The sequence below is a fragment of the Procambarus clarkii genome, chromosome 36, assembly GCF_040958095.1.
Source record: "Procambarus clarkii isolate CNS0578487 chromosome 36, FALCON_Pclarkii_2.0, whole genome shotgun sequence".
Taxonomy (NCBI): Eukaryota; Metazoa; Arthropoda; class Malacostraca; order Decapoda; family Cambaridae; genus Procambarus; species Procambarus clarkii.
Window position 1 is genome coordinate 35,525,949 of NC_091185.1, and position 14,664 is coordinate 35,540,612.

At 45.4% G+C, this 14,664-nt stretch overlaps 2 protein-coding genes across 2 annotated transcripts; both read right to left on the bottom strand.

Annotated features, from left to right (window-relative positions):
- Positions 1 to 2,705: 2,705 nt before the first annotated feature.
- On the bottom strand, positions 2,706 to 3,662 carry LOC138371754 (sialidase-like). The gene has a single exon (XM_069336776.1). It carries the CDS (start codon positions 3,660 to 3,662, stop codon positions 2,706 to 2,708), a length of 957 nt encoding a protein of 318 aa, XP_069192877.1.
- A 10,413-nt stretch (positions 3,663 to 14,075) lies between these two features.
- On the bottom strand, positions 14,076 to 14,663 carry LOC138371755 (uncharacterized). The gene has a single exon (XM_069336777.1). It carries the CDS (start codon positions 14,661 to 14,663, stop codon positions 14,076 to 14,078), a length of 588 nt encoding a protein of 195 aa, XP_069192878.1.
- Position 14,664: the final 1 nt, after the last annotated feature.

The window sequence follows — 14,664 nt, forward strand, 5'->3', positions numbered from 1 at the left end:
TAAGTTTGTAAAGCCTTGACTGGTGTGTAAGTTTGTAAAGCCTTGACTGGTGTATATGGTTGTGAAGCCTTGATTGGTGTGTAATTTTGTAAATTCTAGACTGATGTCTAAGGTTGTGACGTATCGACTGGTGTGTAAAGTTGTGAACTCTTGACTGATGTGTAAAGTTATGAAGCTTCGACTGGTGTTTTAGGTTGTGACACCTCGACGGGTGTGAAAGGTTGTGAAGCTTCGACTGGTGTGTAAGTTTGTGAAGATTTCATTGTTGTGTAATGTTGTGAAGCTTTGACTGGCGAGAAAGGTTGTGTAGCATTGACTGGAGTGTAAGGTTGTGAGGCCTTGACTGGTGTGTAAGGTTGTGATGCTTCGACTGGTGTGTAAGGTTGTAAAGCTTCGACTACTGTGTAAAGTTAAGAAGCTTCTACTGGTGTGTAAGGTTGTTACGCCTCGACTGATGTGTAAGGTTGTGACGAATCGACTGGTGTGTATGGTCGTGAAGACATGACTGGTGTGTAAGGTTGTTAAGCCTCCAATGGTGTGTATGGCTGTGAAGCTTCGACTGGTGTATAAGGTTGTGAAGCTTCGACTAGTACGAAAGGTTGTGACGTTATGACTGGTGTTTAAGGTTGTGAAGCTTTGTCTGGTGTTTCATGTTGTGAAGCTTCGACTGGTGTGTGAGGTTGTGAATCCAAGACTGGTGTGTGTAAGGTTGTGAAGCTTTAACGAGTGTGTAAGCTTGCGAAGCTTCAACTGGTGTGTAAAGTTGTGAATCTTAGACTGATGTGTAAGGTCGTGAAGCTTCGACTGGTGTGTTAGATTGTGACGCATCAACTGGTGTGTAAGGTTGTGAAGCTTCGTCTGGCGAGTAAGGTTTTGAAGCCTTGTCCGGTGTTTAAGGTTGTGAAGCCTTTAATGTTGTGTAAGGTAGTGAAACCTCGACTGTTGTGTAAGGTTGTGAAGTTTCGAATGGAGTGTAAGGTGGTCAAGCTTCGACTGGAGTATAAGGTTGTGAAACTTCGACAGGTGTGTAAGGTTGTAACGCCTCAACTGGTGTTTCATGTTGGGAAGCTTCGACTGGTGTGTAAGGTTGTGAAGCGTTACTGGTGTGTAGTATTGTGAGCCATCGACTTGTGTGTAAGGTTGTGAAGCGTCAACTGGTGTGTTAAGTTGTGAAGCTTCGAATGGTGTGTAAGGTTGTGAAGCTTCAACTGGTGTGTAAGGATGTGAAGCTTCGACTTGTGTGTAATGTGGTAAAGCCTCGACTAATGTGTAAGGTTGTAAAGCTTCGCCTGATGTGTAAGGTTCTGAAGCTACGACTGGTGTGTAAGGTTGTGACGCCTCGACTGGTGTGTAATGTTGTGGAGCTTCGACTAGTGTGTATGGTTGTGAAGCTTCGACTGGTGTTTAAGGTTGTAAATTCTAGACTGATGGGTAAGGTTGTGAAGCTTCGAATGGTGTGTTAGGTTGTGACGCCTTGACAGGTGTGTAAGGTTGTGAAGCTTCGAGTGCGGAGTAAAGTTGTGAAGCCTTGACTAGTGTGTATAGTTGTGAAGCTTCGACTGGAAAGGTTGTGAAGCATTGATTGGAGTGTAAGGTTGTAAGGCCTTGACTGGTGTGTAAGGTTGTGCTGTTTCGACTGGTGAGTAAGGTTGTGAAGCCTCGACTGGTGTGTAAGGATGTCAAGACTGGTGTGAAAGGTTAAGAAGCTTCGACTGGTGTGTAGGGTTGTTACGCCTCGAGTGATGTGGAAGGTTGTGACGTCTCGACTGGTGCGTAAGATTGTGAAGACATGACTGGTGTGTAAGGTTGTGAAGCCTCCAATGGTGTGCAAGGTTGTGAAGCCTCCAATGGTGTGTAAGGTTGTGAAGCCTCCAATGGTGTGTAAGGTTGCGAAACGTCGACTGGTGTGTAAGGTTGTGAAGCCTTGCCTTGTGTGTAAGGTTGTGAAACTTTGTCTGGTGTGAAAGGCTGTGAAGTTTCGACTGGTGTATAAGGCTGTGAAGCTGCGACTGGTGCGTAAGGTTGTGACGCTATGACTGGTGTGTAAGGTTGTGAAGTTTTGTCTGGTGTTTCATGTTGTGAAGCTTCGACTGGTGTGTAAGGCTGTGAATCTTTGACAGGTGTGTAAGGTTGTAACGCCTCGGCTGGTGTCTCATGTTGTGAAGCTTCGAGGGGTGTGTAAGGTTGTGAAGCGTCGACTGGTGTGTAGTATTGTGAGCCCTGGACTTGTGTGTAAGGTTGTGACGCCTTGACTAGTTTGTAACGTTGTGAAGCCTCGACTAGTGTGTAAGGTAGTGAAACCTCGACTGGTGTGTAAGGTTCTGAAACCTCGACTGGTGTGTAAGGTTGTGTCGCCTCGACTGGAGAGTAATGTTGTGAACCATCGGCTAGTGTGTAAGGTTAGGACGCCTTGAATGGAGTGTAAGGTTCTGAAGCTTCGACTGGTGATTCATGTTGTGAAGCTTCGACTGATGTGTAATGTTGCGAAGCCTTGACTGGTGTGTAATGTTGTGAAGCCTTAACTTTTGTGTTAGATTGTGAAGTCCTTACTGGTGTGGAAGGTTGTGAAACTTTTACTGGTGTGTAAGGTAGTGAAACCTCGACTGGCGTGTAAGGTTTCAAGACCTGGCTTGTGTGTAAAGTTGCGAAGCCTTGACTGGTGTTTCATGTTGTGAAGCTTCGAATGGTGTGTTAGGTTGTGAATCCTAGACTGATGTGTAAGGTTGTGACGCTTCGACTGGTGTGTAAGGTTGTGAAGCTTCGACTGGTGTGTAAGGTTGTGAAGCTTCGAATGGTGTGTAAGGTTGTGAAGCTTCGACTGGTGTGTAAGGTTGTGAAGCTTCGACTGGTGTGTAAGCTTGTGAAGCTTCGAATGGTGTGAAAGGCTGTGAATCTTCGACTGGTGTATAAGGTTGTGAAGCTTCGACTGGTGCGTAAGGTTGTGACGCTATGACTGGTGTGAAAGGTTTTGAAGCTTTGTCTGGTGTTTCATGTTGTGAAGCTTCGACTGGTGTGTAAGGTTGTGAAACTTTGACAGGTGTGTAAGGTTGTAACGGCTCGCCTGGTGTTTCATGTTGTGAAGCTTCGACTGGTGTGTAAGGTTGTGAAGCGTCGAATGGTGTGTAGTATCGTGAGCCCTCGACTTGTGTGTAAGGTTGTGACGAATTGACTGGTGTGAAAGGTTGAGAATGTATGACTGGTGTGTAAGGTTGTGAAGCCTTGACTGAAGTGTAAGATTGTGACGCCTCGACTGGTGTGTAAGGTTGTGACGCCTTGACTGGTTTGTAAGGTTGTGAAGCCTCGACTGGTGTGAAAGGAAGTAAAGCCTCGACTGGTGTGTAGGGTTGAAAACATTCGACTGGTGTTTCATGTTGTGATGCTTCGACTGGTGTGTAAGGTTGTGAATCCTTGACTGATGTGTAATGTTTTGAACCCTCGACTGGTGTTTCATGTTGTGAAGCCTCGACTGGTGTGTAATGTTGTGAACCCTCGACTGGTGTGTAATGTTGTGAAGCCTTGACTGGTGTGTAAGGTTGTGAAACCTTTACTGGTGTGTAAGGTTGTGAATCCTTGACTGATGTGTAATGTTTTGAACCCTCGACTGGTGTTTCATGTTGTGAAGCCTCGACTGGTGTGTAACGTAGTGAAACCTCGACTGGCATGTAAGGTTGTGAAGACCTGACTAGTGTGTAAAGTTGAGAAGCTTTGACTGGTGTTTCATATTGTGAAGCTTCGACTGGTGTGTAAGGTTGTGAAGCTTTGACTGGTGTGTGTAAGGTTGTGAAGCTTCGGCTCGTGTGTGTTAGGTTGTGAAGCCTCGAGTGATGTGTAAGGTTGTGACACTTTGACTGGTGTGCAAATTTATGAAGCTTCTGGTGGTCTGTAAGGTTGTGAAGTTTCGACTTGTGTAAAAGGTTGTGAAGCCTTGACTAGTGTGTAAGGTTGTGAAACTTCGACTAGTGTGTAAAGTTGTGAAGCCTTGCCTGGTGTGTAAGGTTGTGAAACTTTGCTGGTGTGTAAGGTTGTAAAGCTTTGACTGGTGTGTAAGGTTGTGAAGCTTCAACTGGTGTCTAAGGTTGTGAACCTTCGACTGGTGTGTCAGGTTGTGACACCTTGATAGGTGTGTAAGGTTGTGAAACTTCGATTGATTTTTCATGTTGTGAAGCTTCGACTGGATTGTTAGGTTGTGAGGCCTCGACTGGTGTGTAAGTTTGTGAATCCTCGACTGATGTGTAAGGTTGTGATGCTTCGACTGGTGTGTAAGGTTATGAAGTTTCGAATGGTGTTTAAAGTTGTGAAGACTTCATTGGTATGTAAGGTTGTGAAGCTTCGACTGGCGAGTTAGGTTGTGGTGCCTTGACTGGTGTGTAAGGTTGTAAAGTCTTTACTGGTGTGTAAGGCTGTAAAGCCTCGATTGGTGTGTAATGTTGAGAAGCCTCGTATGGTGTGTAAGGTTGTGAAGCCTTGACTGGTGTGTAATGTTGTGATGTTTCGACTAGTGTGTAAGGTTGTGAAACTTCGACTGATGTGTAAGGTTGTAACGCCTCGGCTGGTGTTTCATGTTGTGAAACCTCAACTTATGTGTAATGTTGTGAACCTTCGACTGGTGTGTAATGTAGCGAAGCCTTGACTGGTGTGTAATGTTGTTAGGCCTTGAGATGGTGTGCAATGTTGTGAAGCCTTAACTGGTGTGTAAGGTTGTGAAGTCCTTACTGGTGTGTAAGGTTGTGAAGCTTTTACTGGTGTGTAAGGAAGTGTAACCTCGCCTTCCGTGTAAGGTTGTGAAACCTCGACTGGCGGGTTAGGGTGTGAAAACCTGACTTGTGTGTAAAGTTGTGAAGCCTTGACTGGTGTTTCATGTTGTGAAGCTTCGACTGGTGTGTAAGGTTGTGAAGCTTCGAAAGGTGTGTTAGGTTGTGAAGCCTGGAATGATGTGTAAGGTTGTGACGCTTCGACTGGTGTGTAAGGTTGTGAAGCTTTGAATGGTGTGTAAGGTAGTGAAGATTCGACTGGTGTACAAGGTTGTGAAGCCTTAACTGGTTTGTAAGGTTGTGAAGCTTCGACTGGTGTGTAAAGTTGTGAAGCTTCGACTGGTGTGTAAGGTAGTGAATCCTCGACTGATGTGTAAGGTTGTGACACTTCGACTGGTGTGTTAGGTTGTGACGCCTCGACAGGTGTGTAAGTTTGTGAACCTTCGACTGGTGTGTATGGATGTGAAGACTTGATTGGTGTGTAAGGTTGTGAAGCTTCGACTAGCGAGTTAGGTTGTGAAGCCTTGACTAGTGTGTAAGGTTGTAAAGCCTTGACTGATGTGTAATGTTGTGATGTTTCGACTGGTGTGTAAGGTTGTGAAACTTAGACTGGTATGTAAGGTTGTGAAGCCTCGATTGGTGTTTAATGCTATGTAGCCTCAACTGGTGTGTAAGGTTGTGAAGCCATGAATGGTGTGTAAGGTTGTAAAGCCTTCACTGGTGTGTAAGATTGTGAAGCCTCGACTGGTGTTCAATATTTTGAAGCCTCGGCTGGTGTGCAAGGTTGTGACGCCCGGACTGGTATTTAATGTTGTGATCCCTCGAATTGTGTGTAAGGTTGTGACGCCTTGACTGGTGTGTAAGGTTGTAAAGCTTTGACTGTTGTGTAAGGTTGTGAAGCCTCGATTGGTGTGTAATGTTATGTAGCCTAGACTGGTGTGTAAGGTTGTGAAGCCTTGACTGGTGTGTACTGTTGAGATGTTTCGACTGGTGTGTAAGGTTGTGAAACTTCGACTGGTGTTTAAGGTTGAAACGCCTCGGCTGGTGTTTCATGTTATGAAGCTTCGACTGATGTGTAAGGTTGTTAAGCCTCAACTGGTGTATAGTGTTGTGAGCCCTCGTCTTGTTTGTAAGGTTGTGACGCTTTGACTGGTGTGTAAGGTTGTGAAGCTAAGACTGGTGTGAAAGGTTGTGAAGCTTCGACTGGTTTGTAAAGTTTTAAAGCTTCGACTTGTGTGTAAGGTTGTGAATCATAGACTGATGTTTAAGGTTGTGAAGCTACGACTTGTGTGTTAGGTTGTGACACCTCGACTGGTGTGTAAGGTTGTAAATCCTTGACTCGTGTGAACGGTTTTGATGTTTGAACTGGTGTGTAAGGTTGTGAAACTTCGACGGGTGTGTAATGTTGTGAAATTTAGACTGGTGTGTAAGGTTGTGAAGACTCGAATGGTGTGTAGTGTTGTGAGCCCTCGACTTGTGTGTATGGTTATGACGCCTTGACTCGTGTGTAAGGTTGTGAATCTACGATTGGTGTGTAAGGTTGTGAAGCCTTGACTGGTGTGTTAGATTGTGACGCCTCGACTGATGTGTAAGTTTGTGACGCCTTGAGTGGTGAGTAAGGTTGTGAATCTACGACTAGTGTGTAGGGTAGTGAAGCCTCTACTGGTGTGTAATGTTGTGAACCCTGGACTTGTGTGCAAAGTTGTGACGCCTTGACTGGAGTGTAAGGTTGTGAAACTTCGACTGGTGTTTCATGTTGTGAAGCTTCTACTGGTGGGTATGGTTGTGAAACGTCGACTGGTGTTTCATGTTGTGAAGATTCGACTGTTGTGTAAGGTTGTGAAAACATAACTTTTGTGCAAGGTTGTGAAGCCTCCACGGGTGTGCATGGTTGTGAAGCTTCCACGGGTATGTAAGGTTGTGAAGCCTCCACGGGTGTGTAAGGTAGTGAATCTTTGACTGCCGTGTAAGGTTGTGAAGCCTTGCTGGTTTGTAAGTTTGCGAAGACGCGACTGGTTTGTAATGTTGTGGCGCCTTGACTGATGTATAATGTTGTGAAGAATTGAGTGGTGTGTAAGGTCGTGAAGCCTTGACCGGTTTGAAAGGTTGTGAAGCCTCGAATGGTGTGTAAGGTTGTGAAGCCTCGAATGGTGTGTAAGGTTGTGAAGCCTTCACTGGATTGTAAGGTTGTGAAGCCTCGCCTGGTGTGTAAGGTTTAGAAGCCTCGACTGGTGTGTAAGGTTGTGTCGCCTCGATTGGAGTGTAATGTTGTGAACCCTCGACTTGGGTGTAAGGTTATGACGCCTTGACTGGTGTTTCATGTTGTGAACCCTCGAATTGAGTGAAAGATTGTGAAGAATTGTCTGGTGTGTAAGGTTTTGAAGCCTTGCTGGTTTGTAAAGTTGTGAAGCCTCGACTGGTTTGTAATGTTGTGACGCCTTGAATGGTTTATAAGGTTTTGAAGCCTCGACTGGTTTGTATGGTTTTGAAGCCTCGACTGGTGTGTAAGGTTGAGAAGCCTTACCTGGTTTGTTATGTTGTGAAGCCTCGACTGGTGTGTAAGGTTTTGAACCCTCGATTTGTGTGTAAGGTTTTGACGCCTTGACTGGTGTGTAAGGTTGTGAAGCTTCGACTGGATTGTAAGGTTGTGAAGCCCCGACTGATGTGTAATGTTGTGAACCCTCGACTTGTGTGTAATGTTGTGAAGCCTTGACTGGTGTGTAACGTTGTGAAGCCTTTACTAGTGTGTAATGCTATGAAGCCTTTACTGTTTTGTAAGGTTGTGAAACCTCGATTGGCGTGTAAGGTTGTGAAGACCTGACTTGTGTGTAAAGTAGTGAAGCATTGACTTGTGTTCTTTGTTGTGAAGCTTCGACTGGTGTATTAGTTTGTGAAGCCTCCACTGACGTGTAAGTTTGTGACGCTTCGACTGGTGTGTAAGATTGTGAAGCTTCAAATGGTGTGTAAGGTTGTGAAGCTTCGACAAGTGTGTAAGGTTTTGAAGTCTCGACTGAGGTGTTAGATTGTGACGCTTCGACTGGTGAGTAAGGTTGTGAAGCTTCAAATGGTGTGTAAGGTTGTGAAGCTTCGACTGGTGTGTAAGGTTGTGAAGCTTCGACTGGTGTGTAAGGTTGTGATGTCTCGACTAGTTTTTCAAGTTGTGAAGTTTCGACTAATGTGTAAGGTTGTGAAGCTTCGACTGGTGTGAAAGGTTGTGACGCTTCGAATGGTGTGTAAGGTTCTGAAGCTTTGACGTGTGTGTAAGATTGTGAATCCTAGACAGATGTTTAAGGTTGTGACGCCTCGACTGGTGTGTAAGATTGTGAATACTTAACTGGTGTGTAAGGTTGTGAAGCCTTGACGGGTTTGTAAGGTAATGAAGCTTCGACTGGTGTGTAATGTTGTGACGCCTCGACTGGTGTGTAAGGTTGAGAAGCTTCGACTGGTGTGTTAGGTTGTGAAGCTTCGACTGGTGTGCAAGGTTGTGAACCCTCGACTAGTGTAAAAGATTGTGAAGACTTGACTGGGGGGTAAGGTTTTGAAGCCTTGCTGGTTTGTAAGGTGGTGAAGTCTCGACTGGAGTGTAAGATTTTGAAGCCTCGATTGGAGTGTAATATTGTGAACCCTCGACTTCTGTGTAAGGTTGTGACGCCATGACTGGTGTGTAAGGTTGTGACGCCATGACTGGTGTGAAAGGTTGTGAAGCCTTGAATGGTTTGTAAGGCTGGGAAACCTCGACTGGTGTGTAAGGTTGTGTCGCCTCCACTGGAATGTAATGTTGTGAACCCTCGATTTGTATGTAAGGTTTTGAACCCTCGATTTGTATGTAAGGTTGTGAACCCTCGATTTGTATGTAAGGTTGTGAACCCTCGACTGGTGTGCAATGTTGTGAACCCTCAACTGGTGTTTCATGTTGTGAAGCCTCGAATTATGTGTAATGTTGTGAACCCTCGATTTGTGTGTAATGTTGTGAAGCCTTGACTGGTGTGTTATGTTGTGAAGCCTCAACTGGTGTGTAAAGTTGTGAAGCCTTTACTGATGTGTAAGGTAGTGAAACCTTGACTAGTGTGTAAGGTTGTGAAGACCTGACTTGTGTGTAAAGTTGTGATAGCCTTGACTGGTGTTTTATGTTGTTAAGCTTCGACTGGCGTGTAAGGTTGAGATGCCTCGACTGATGTGTAAGGTTGTGACGCTTCGACTGGTGTGTAAGGTATGAATCTTCGAATGACGTGTAAGGTTGTGAAGCTTCGACTGGTGTGTATTGTAGTGAAGCCTCGACTAGTGTGTAAGGTTGTGACGCCTCGACTGGTGTGAAAGGTTGTGAAGCTTCGACTTGTGTGTAAGGTTTTAAAGCTTCGACTTGCGAGTAAGATTGTGAATCCTAGACTTCTTGAGGTAATCTTGAGTTGATTTCGGGGCTTTAGTGTCCCCGCGGCCCGGTCCTTGACCAGGCCTCCACCCCCAGGAAGCAGCCCGTGACAGCTGACTAACACCCAGGTACCTATTTACTGCTAGGTAACAGGGGCATTCAGGGTGAAAGAAACTTTGCCCATTTGTTTCAGCCTCGTGCGGGAATCGAACCCGCGCCACAGCATTACGAGTCCTGCGCGCTATCCACCAGGCTACGAGGCTCCTGATGTTTAAGGTTGTGAAGCTTCGACTGGTGTGTTAGATTGTGACGCCTAGAATGGTGTGTAAATTTTTGAAGCTTCGACTGGTGTGTAAGGTTGAGAAGAATTGATTTTTGTGTAAGGTTCTGAAACTTCGACTTGCGAATTTGGTTGTGAAGCTGTGACAGGTGTGTAAAGTTGTGAAACTTCGACTGGTGTGTATGGTTGTAACACCTCGACTGGTGTGTATGGGTGTAACACCTCGACTGGTGTGTATGGGTGTAACACCTCGACTGGTGTGTATGGTTGTAACACCTCGACTGGTGTGTATGGGTGTAACACCTCGACTGGTGTGTATGGGTGTAACACCTCGACTGGTGTGAATGGGTGTAACACCTCGACTGGTGTGTATGGGTGTAACACCTCGACTGGTGTGTATGGGTGTAACACCTCGACTGGTGTGTATGGTTGTGAAGCTTCAGCTGGTTTTTCGTGTTGCGAAGCTTCGACTGGTGTGTAAGGTTGTGAATCCTCGACTGGTGGTTAAGGTCGTGAAGCCTCGACTGGTGTTGAAGGTTGTGAAACCTCGGCTGGTGTTTCATGTTGTTAAGCTTCGACTGATGTGTAATGCTGTGAAACCTCGGCTGGTGTTTCATGTTGTGAAGCTTCGACTGGTGTGTAAGTTCGTTAAGCCTCGACTGGTGTGTAATGTTGTGAGCCCTCTACTTGTTTGTAAGGTTGAGTAGCCTTGACTGGTGTGTAAGGTTGTGAAGCCTCATCTGGTGTGTAAGATAGTGAAGCCTGGACTGTTGTGCAAAGTTTTGAAGCCTCGACTGGTGTTCAAGGTTGTGACGCCTCGACTGGAATGTAATGTTGTTAACCCTCGAATTGTGTGTAAGGTTGCGACGCCTTGACTGGTGTGTAAGGTTGTGGAGCTTCGACAGGTGTTTCATGTTTTGAAGCTTCGACTTGTGTGTTACGTTGTGACGTCTCGACTGGTGTGTTAGTTAGTGAACCCTCGACTGGTGTGTATGGATGTGAAGACTTGATTGGTGTGTAAGGTTGTGAAGCTTCGACTAGCGAGTTTGGTTGTGAAGCCTTGACTGGTATGTAAGGTTGTGAAGCCTCGATTGGTGTGCAATGTTGTGAAGCCTCAACTGGTGTGTAAGTTTGTGAATCCTTGACTGGTGTGTAATGTTGTGATGTTTCGACTGGTGTGTAAGGTTGTTAAGCTTCGACTGGTGTGTAAGGTTGTACACCTCGGCTGGTATTTCATGTTGTGAAGCTTCGACTGGTGTGTAAGGTTGTTAAATTTCGACTGGTGTGTAGTGTTGTGAGCCCTCGACGTGTTTGTAAGGTTGTGACGCCTTGACTGGTTTGTAAGTTTATGAAGCCTCGACCTGTGTGTAACGTAGTGAAGCTTTGACTGGTGTGTAAGGTTGTGAAGCCTTGACTGGTGTGTAAGGTTGTGTCGCCTCGACTGGAGTGTAATGTTGTGAACCCTTGACTTGTGTGGAAGGTTGTGATGCTTTGACTGGAGTGTAAGGTTGTGAAGCTTCGACTGGTGTTTCATGTTGTGAAGCTTCAAGTGGTGTGTAAAGTTATGAAGATTCGTATTGCGTGTAAGGTTGTGAAGCTTCGACTGGTGTGTAAGGTTGCGAAGCCTCGAGTAGTGTGAAAGGTTGTGAAGCGTCGACTGATGTATAAAGTTGTGAAGCTTCGACTGGTGTGTAAGGTTGTGACGCCTCGACTGCTGTTTAAGTTTTTGAAGCTTGGACTGGTATTTATGGTTGTGAAGACTTCATTGGTGTGTAAAGGTGTGAATCTTCGACTGGTGATTTGGGTTGTGATGCCTCGACTGGTGTGTAGTGTTGTGAGCACTCGACTTGTGTGTAAGGTTGTGACGCCTTCACTGGAGTGTAAGGTTGTGAATCTACGACTGGTGTGTAAGGTTGTGAAGCCTTGACAGGTGTGTAGGATTGTGACGCCTAGACTGGTGTGAAAGGTTGTGACGCCATGACTGGTTTGTAGGTTTGTGAAGCCTCGACTGATGTGTATGTTAGTGAAGCCTCAACTGGTGTGTAATGTTGTGAACCCTGGACTTGTGTGTAAGATTGTGATGCCTTGATTGGAGTGTAAGGTTGTGAAGCTTCGACTGGTGTGTAAGGTTGTGAAGCTTCGACTGGTGTGTAAGGCTGTGAAGCCTAGATTGATGTGTAATGTTGTGAACCCTCGACTGGTGTGTAAGATTGTGAAGCCTCCACTGGTGAGTAATGTTGTGAAGCCTTTACTGGTGGGTAAGGTTGTGAAACGTCGACTTACGTTTCATTATGTGAAGCTTCGAATGGTGTGTAAGGTAGTGAAACTTCGACTGGTGTGTAAGGGTATTATGCTTCGACTGGTGTTTCATGTATTGAAGATTCGACTATTTTATAAGGTTCTGAAGACATGTCTGGTGTGCAAAGTTGTGAAGCCTCCACGGGTGTGTAAGGTTGTGAAGCCTCCACGGGTGTATAGGGTACTGAATCTTTGACTGGCGTGTAAGGTTGTAAAGCCTTGCTGGTTTGTAAGGTTGTGAAGCCTCGACTTGTGTCTAAGGTTGTGAAGCTTCGACTAGTGTGTAATGTTGTGAACCCTCGACTGGTGTGTAAAATTGTGAAGACTTGACTAGTGTGTAAAATTGTGAAGACTTGACTAGTGTAAGATTGTGATGTAAGATTGTAGATTGTGATACCTTGCTGGTTTGTAGATTTGTGAAGGCGCGACTGGTTTGTAATGTTCTTACGCCTTGACTGGTTTGTAAGGTTGTGAAGCCTCGACTCGTGAGTATGGATGTGTCGCCTCGACTCGTGAGTAAGGATGTGTCGCCTCGACTGGAGTTTAATGCTGTGAACCCTTGACTTGTGTGTAAGGTTGTGATGCTTTGACTGGAGTGTAAGGTTGTGAAGCTTCGACTGGTGTTTCATGTTGTGAAGCTTCAACTGGTGTGTAAAGTTATGAAGCTTCGTATTGCTTGTAAGGTTGTGAAGCTTCGACTGGTGTGTAAGGTTGCGAAGCCTCGACTAGTGTGTAAGGTTGTGAAGCTTCGACTAATGTATAAGGTTGTGAAGCTTAGACTGGTGTGTAAGGTTGTGACGCCTTGTCTGGTGTGAAAGGTTGTGAAGCATCGACTGGTGTGTAAGATTTTGAAGCTTCGAATTGTGTGTAAGGTTGTAAATCATAGACTGATGTTTAAGGTTGTGAAGCTTCGATTTGTGTGTTAGGTTGTGACGCCTCCACTGCTGTTTAAGTTTTTGAAGCTTGGACTGGTATTTAAGGTTGTGAAGACTTCATTGGTGTGTAAGGTTGTGAAGTTTCGACTGGTGAGTTGGGATGTGAAGCCTTGACTGGTGTGTAAGGTTGTGATATTTCGACTGGTGTGTAAAGTTGTAAAACTTCGACTGGTGTGTAAGGTTGTACAGCATCGGTTGGTGTTTCATGTTGTGAAGCTTCGACTGGTGTGTAAGGTTGTGAAGCCTCGACTGGTGTGTAGTGTTGTGAGCCCTTGAGTTGTGTGTAAGGTTGTGACGCCATGACTGGTTTGTAGGGTTGTGAAGCCTCGACTGATGTGTAAGTTAGTGAAGCCTCAACTGGTGTGTAATGTTGTGAACCCTGGACTTGTGTGTAAGGTTGTGATGCCTTGACTGGAGTGTAAGGTTGTGAAGCTTCGACTGGTGTGTAAGGTTGTGAAGCTTTGACTGGTGTGTAAGGTTGTGAAACGTCGACTTACGTTTCATTATGTGAAGCTTCGACTGGTGTGTAACGTAGTGAAACTTCGACTGGTGTGTAAGGGTATTATGCTTCGACTGGTGTTTCATGTATTGAAGATTCGACTGTTTTGTAAGGTTGTGAAGACATGTCTGGTGTGCAAAGTTGTGAAGCCTCCACGGGTGTGTAAGGCTGTGAAGCCTCCACGGGTGTGTAAGGTACTGAATCTTTGACTGGCGTGTAAGGTTGTAAAGCCTTGCTGGTTTGTAAGGTTGTGAAGCCTCGACTTGTGTGTAAGGCTGTGAAGCTTCGACTAGTGTGTAATGTTGTGAACCCTCGACTGGTGTGTAAAATTGTGAAGACTTGACTAGTTCGTAAGATTGTGATACCTTGCTGGTTTGTAGGTTTGTGAAGGCGCGACTGGTTTGTAATGTTGTGACGCCTCGACTCGTGTGCAAGGTTTTGAAGCTTCGATTCGTGTGTAAGGATGTGTCGCCTCGATTGGAGTTTAATGTTGTGAACCCTCGAATTGTGTGTAAGGTTGTGACGCCTTGACTGATGTGTAATGTTGTGAAGACTTGACTGGTGTGTAAGGTCGTGAAGCCTTGACTGGTTTGTAAGGTTGTGAAGCCTCGACTGGTGTGTAAGGTTTTGAAGCCTCGACTGGTGTGTAAGGTTGTGTCGCCTCGATTGGAGTGTAATGTTGTGAACCCTCGAATTGTGTGTAAGTTATCTTGAGGTTATCTTGAGATGATTTCGGGGCTTTAGTGTCCCCGTTAGTGTAAGGTTGTGACGCCTTGACTGGTGAGTAAGGTTGTGACGTCTTGACTGGTTAGCAAGGTTGTGAAGCTTCGATTGGTGTTTCATGTTGTGATCTTTTGAATTGAGTGACAGATTGTGAAGAATTGACTGGTGTGTAAGGTTTTGAAGCCTTGCTGGTTTGTAAGGTTGTGAAGTCTCGACTGGTTTATAATGTTGTGACGCCTTGACTGGTTTGTAAGGTTGTGATGACTCTACTGGTGTGTAAGGTGGTTTCGCCTCGACTGGATTGTAATGTTGTGAACCCTTCGACTTGTGTGTAAGGTTGTGACGCTTTGACAGGTGTGTAAGGTTGTGAAGTCTCGACTAGTTTGTCAGGTTTTGAAGTTTCGACTGATGTGTAAGGTTGTGAACCTTCGACTGGTGTGTAAGGTTGTGACGCCTCGACTGGTGTGTAAGTTTGTGTCGCCTCGACTGGAGTGTAATGTAGTGAACCCTCGACTTGTGTGTAAGGTTGCGACGCCTTGACTGGTGTGTAAGGTTGCGAAGCCCTGACTTGTTTGAAAGGTTGTGAAGCCTCAACTGGTGTGTAAGGTTGTGAAACCTTGACTGGTTTGTAATGTTGTGAAGCCTCGACTGGTGTGTAAGGTTGTGAAGCCTTGACTGTTTTGTAAGGTTGTGAAGCTTCGACAGATGTGTAAGATTGTGAAGACATAACTGGTGTGTAAGGTGGTGAAGCTTCCACTGGTGTGTAAGGTTGTGAAGCTTCGACAGGTGTGTAAGGTTGTGAAGACATG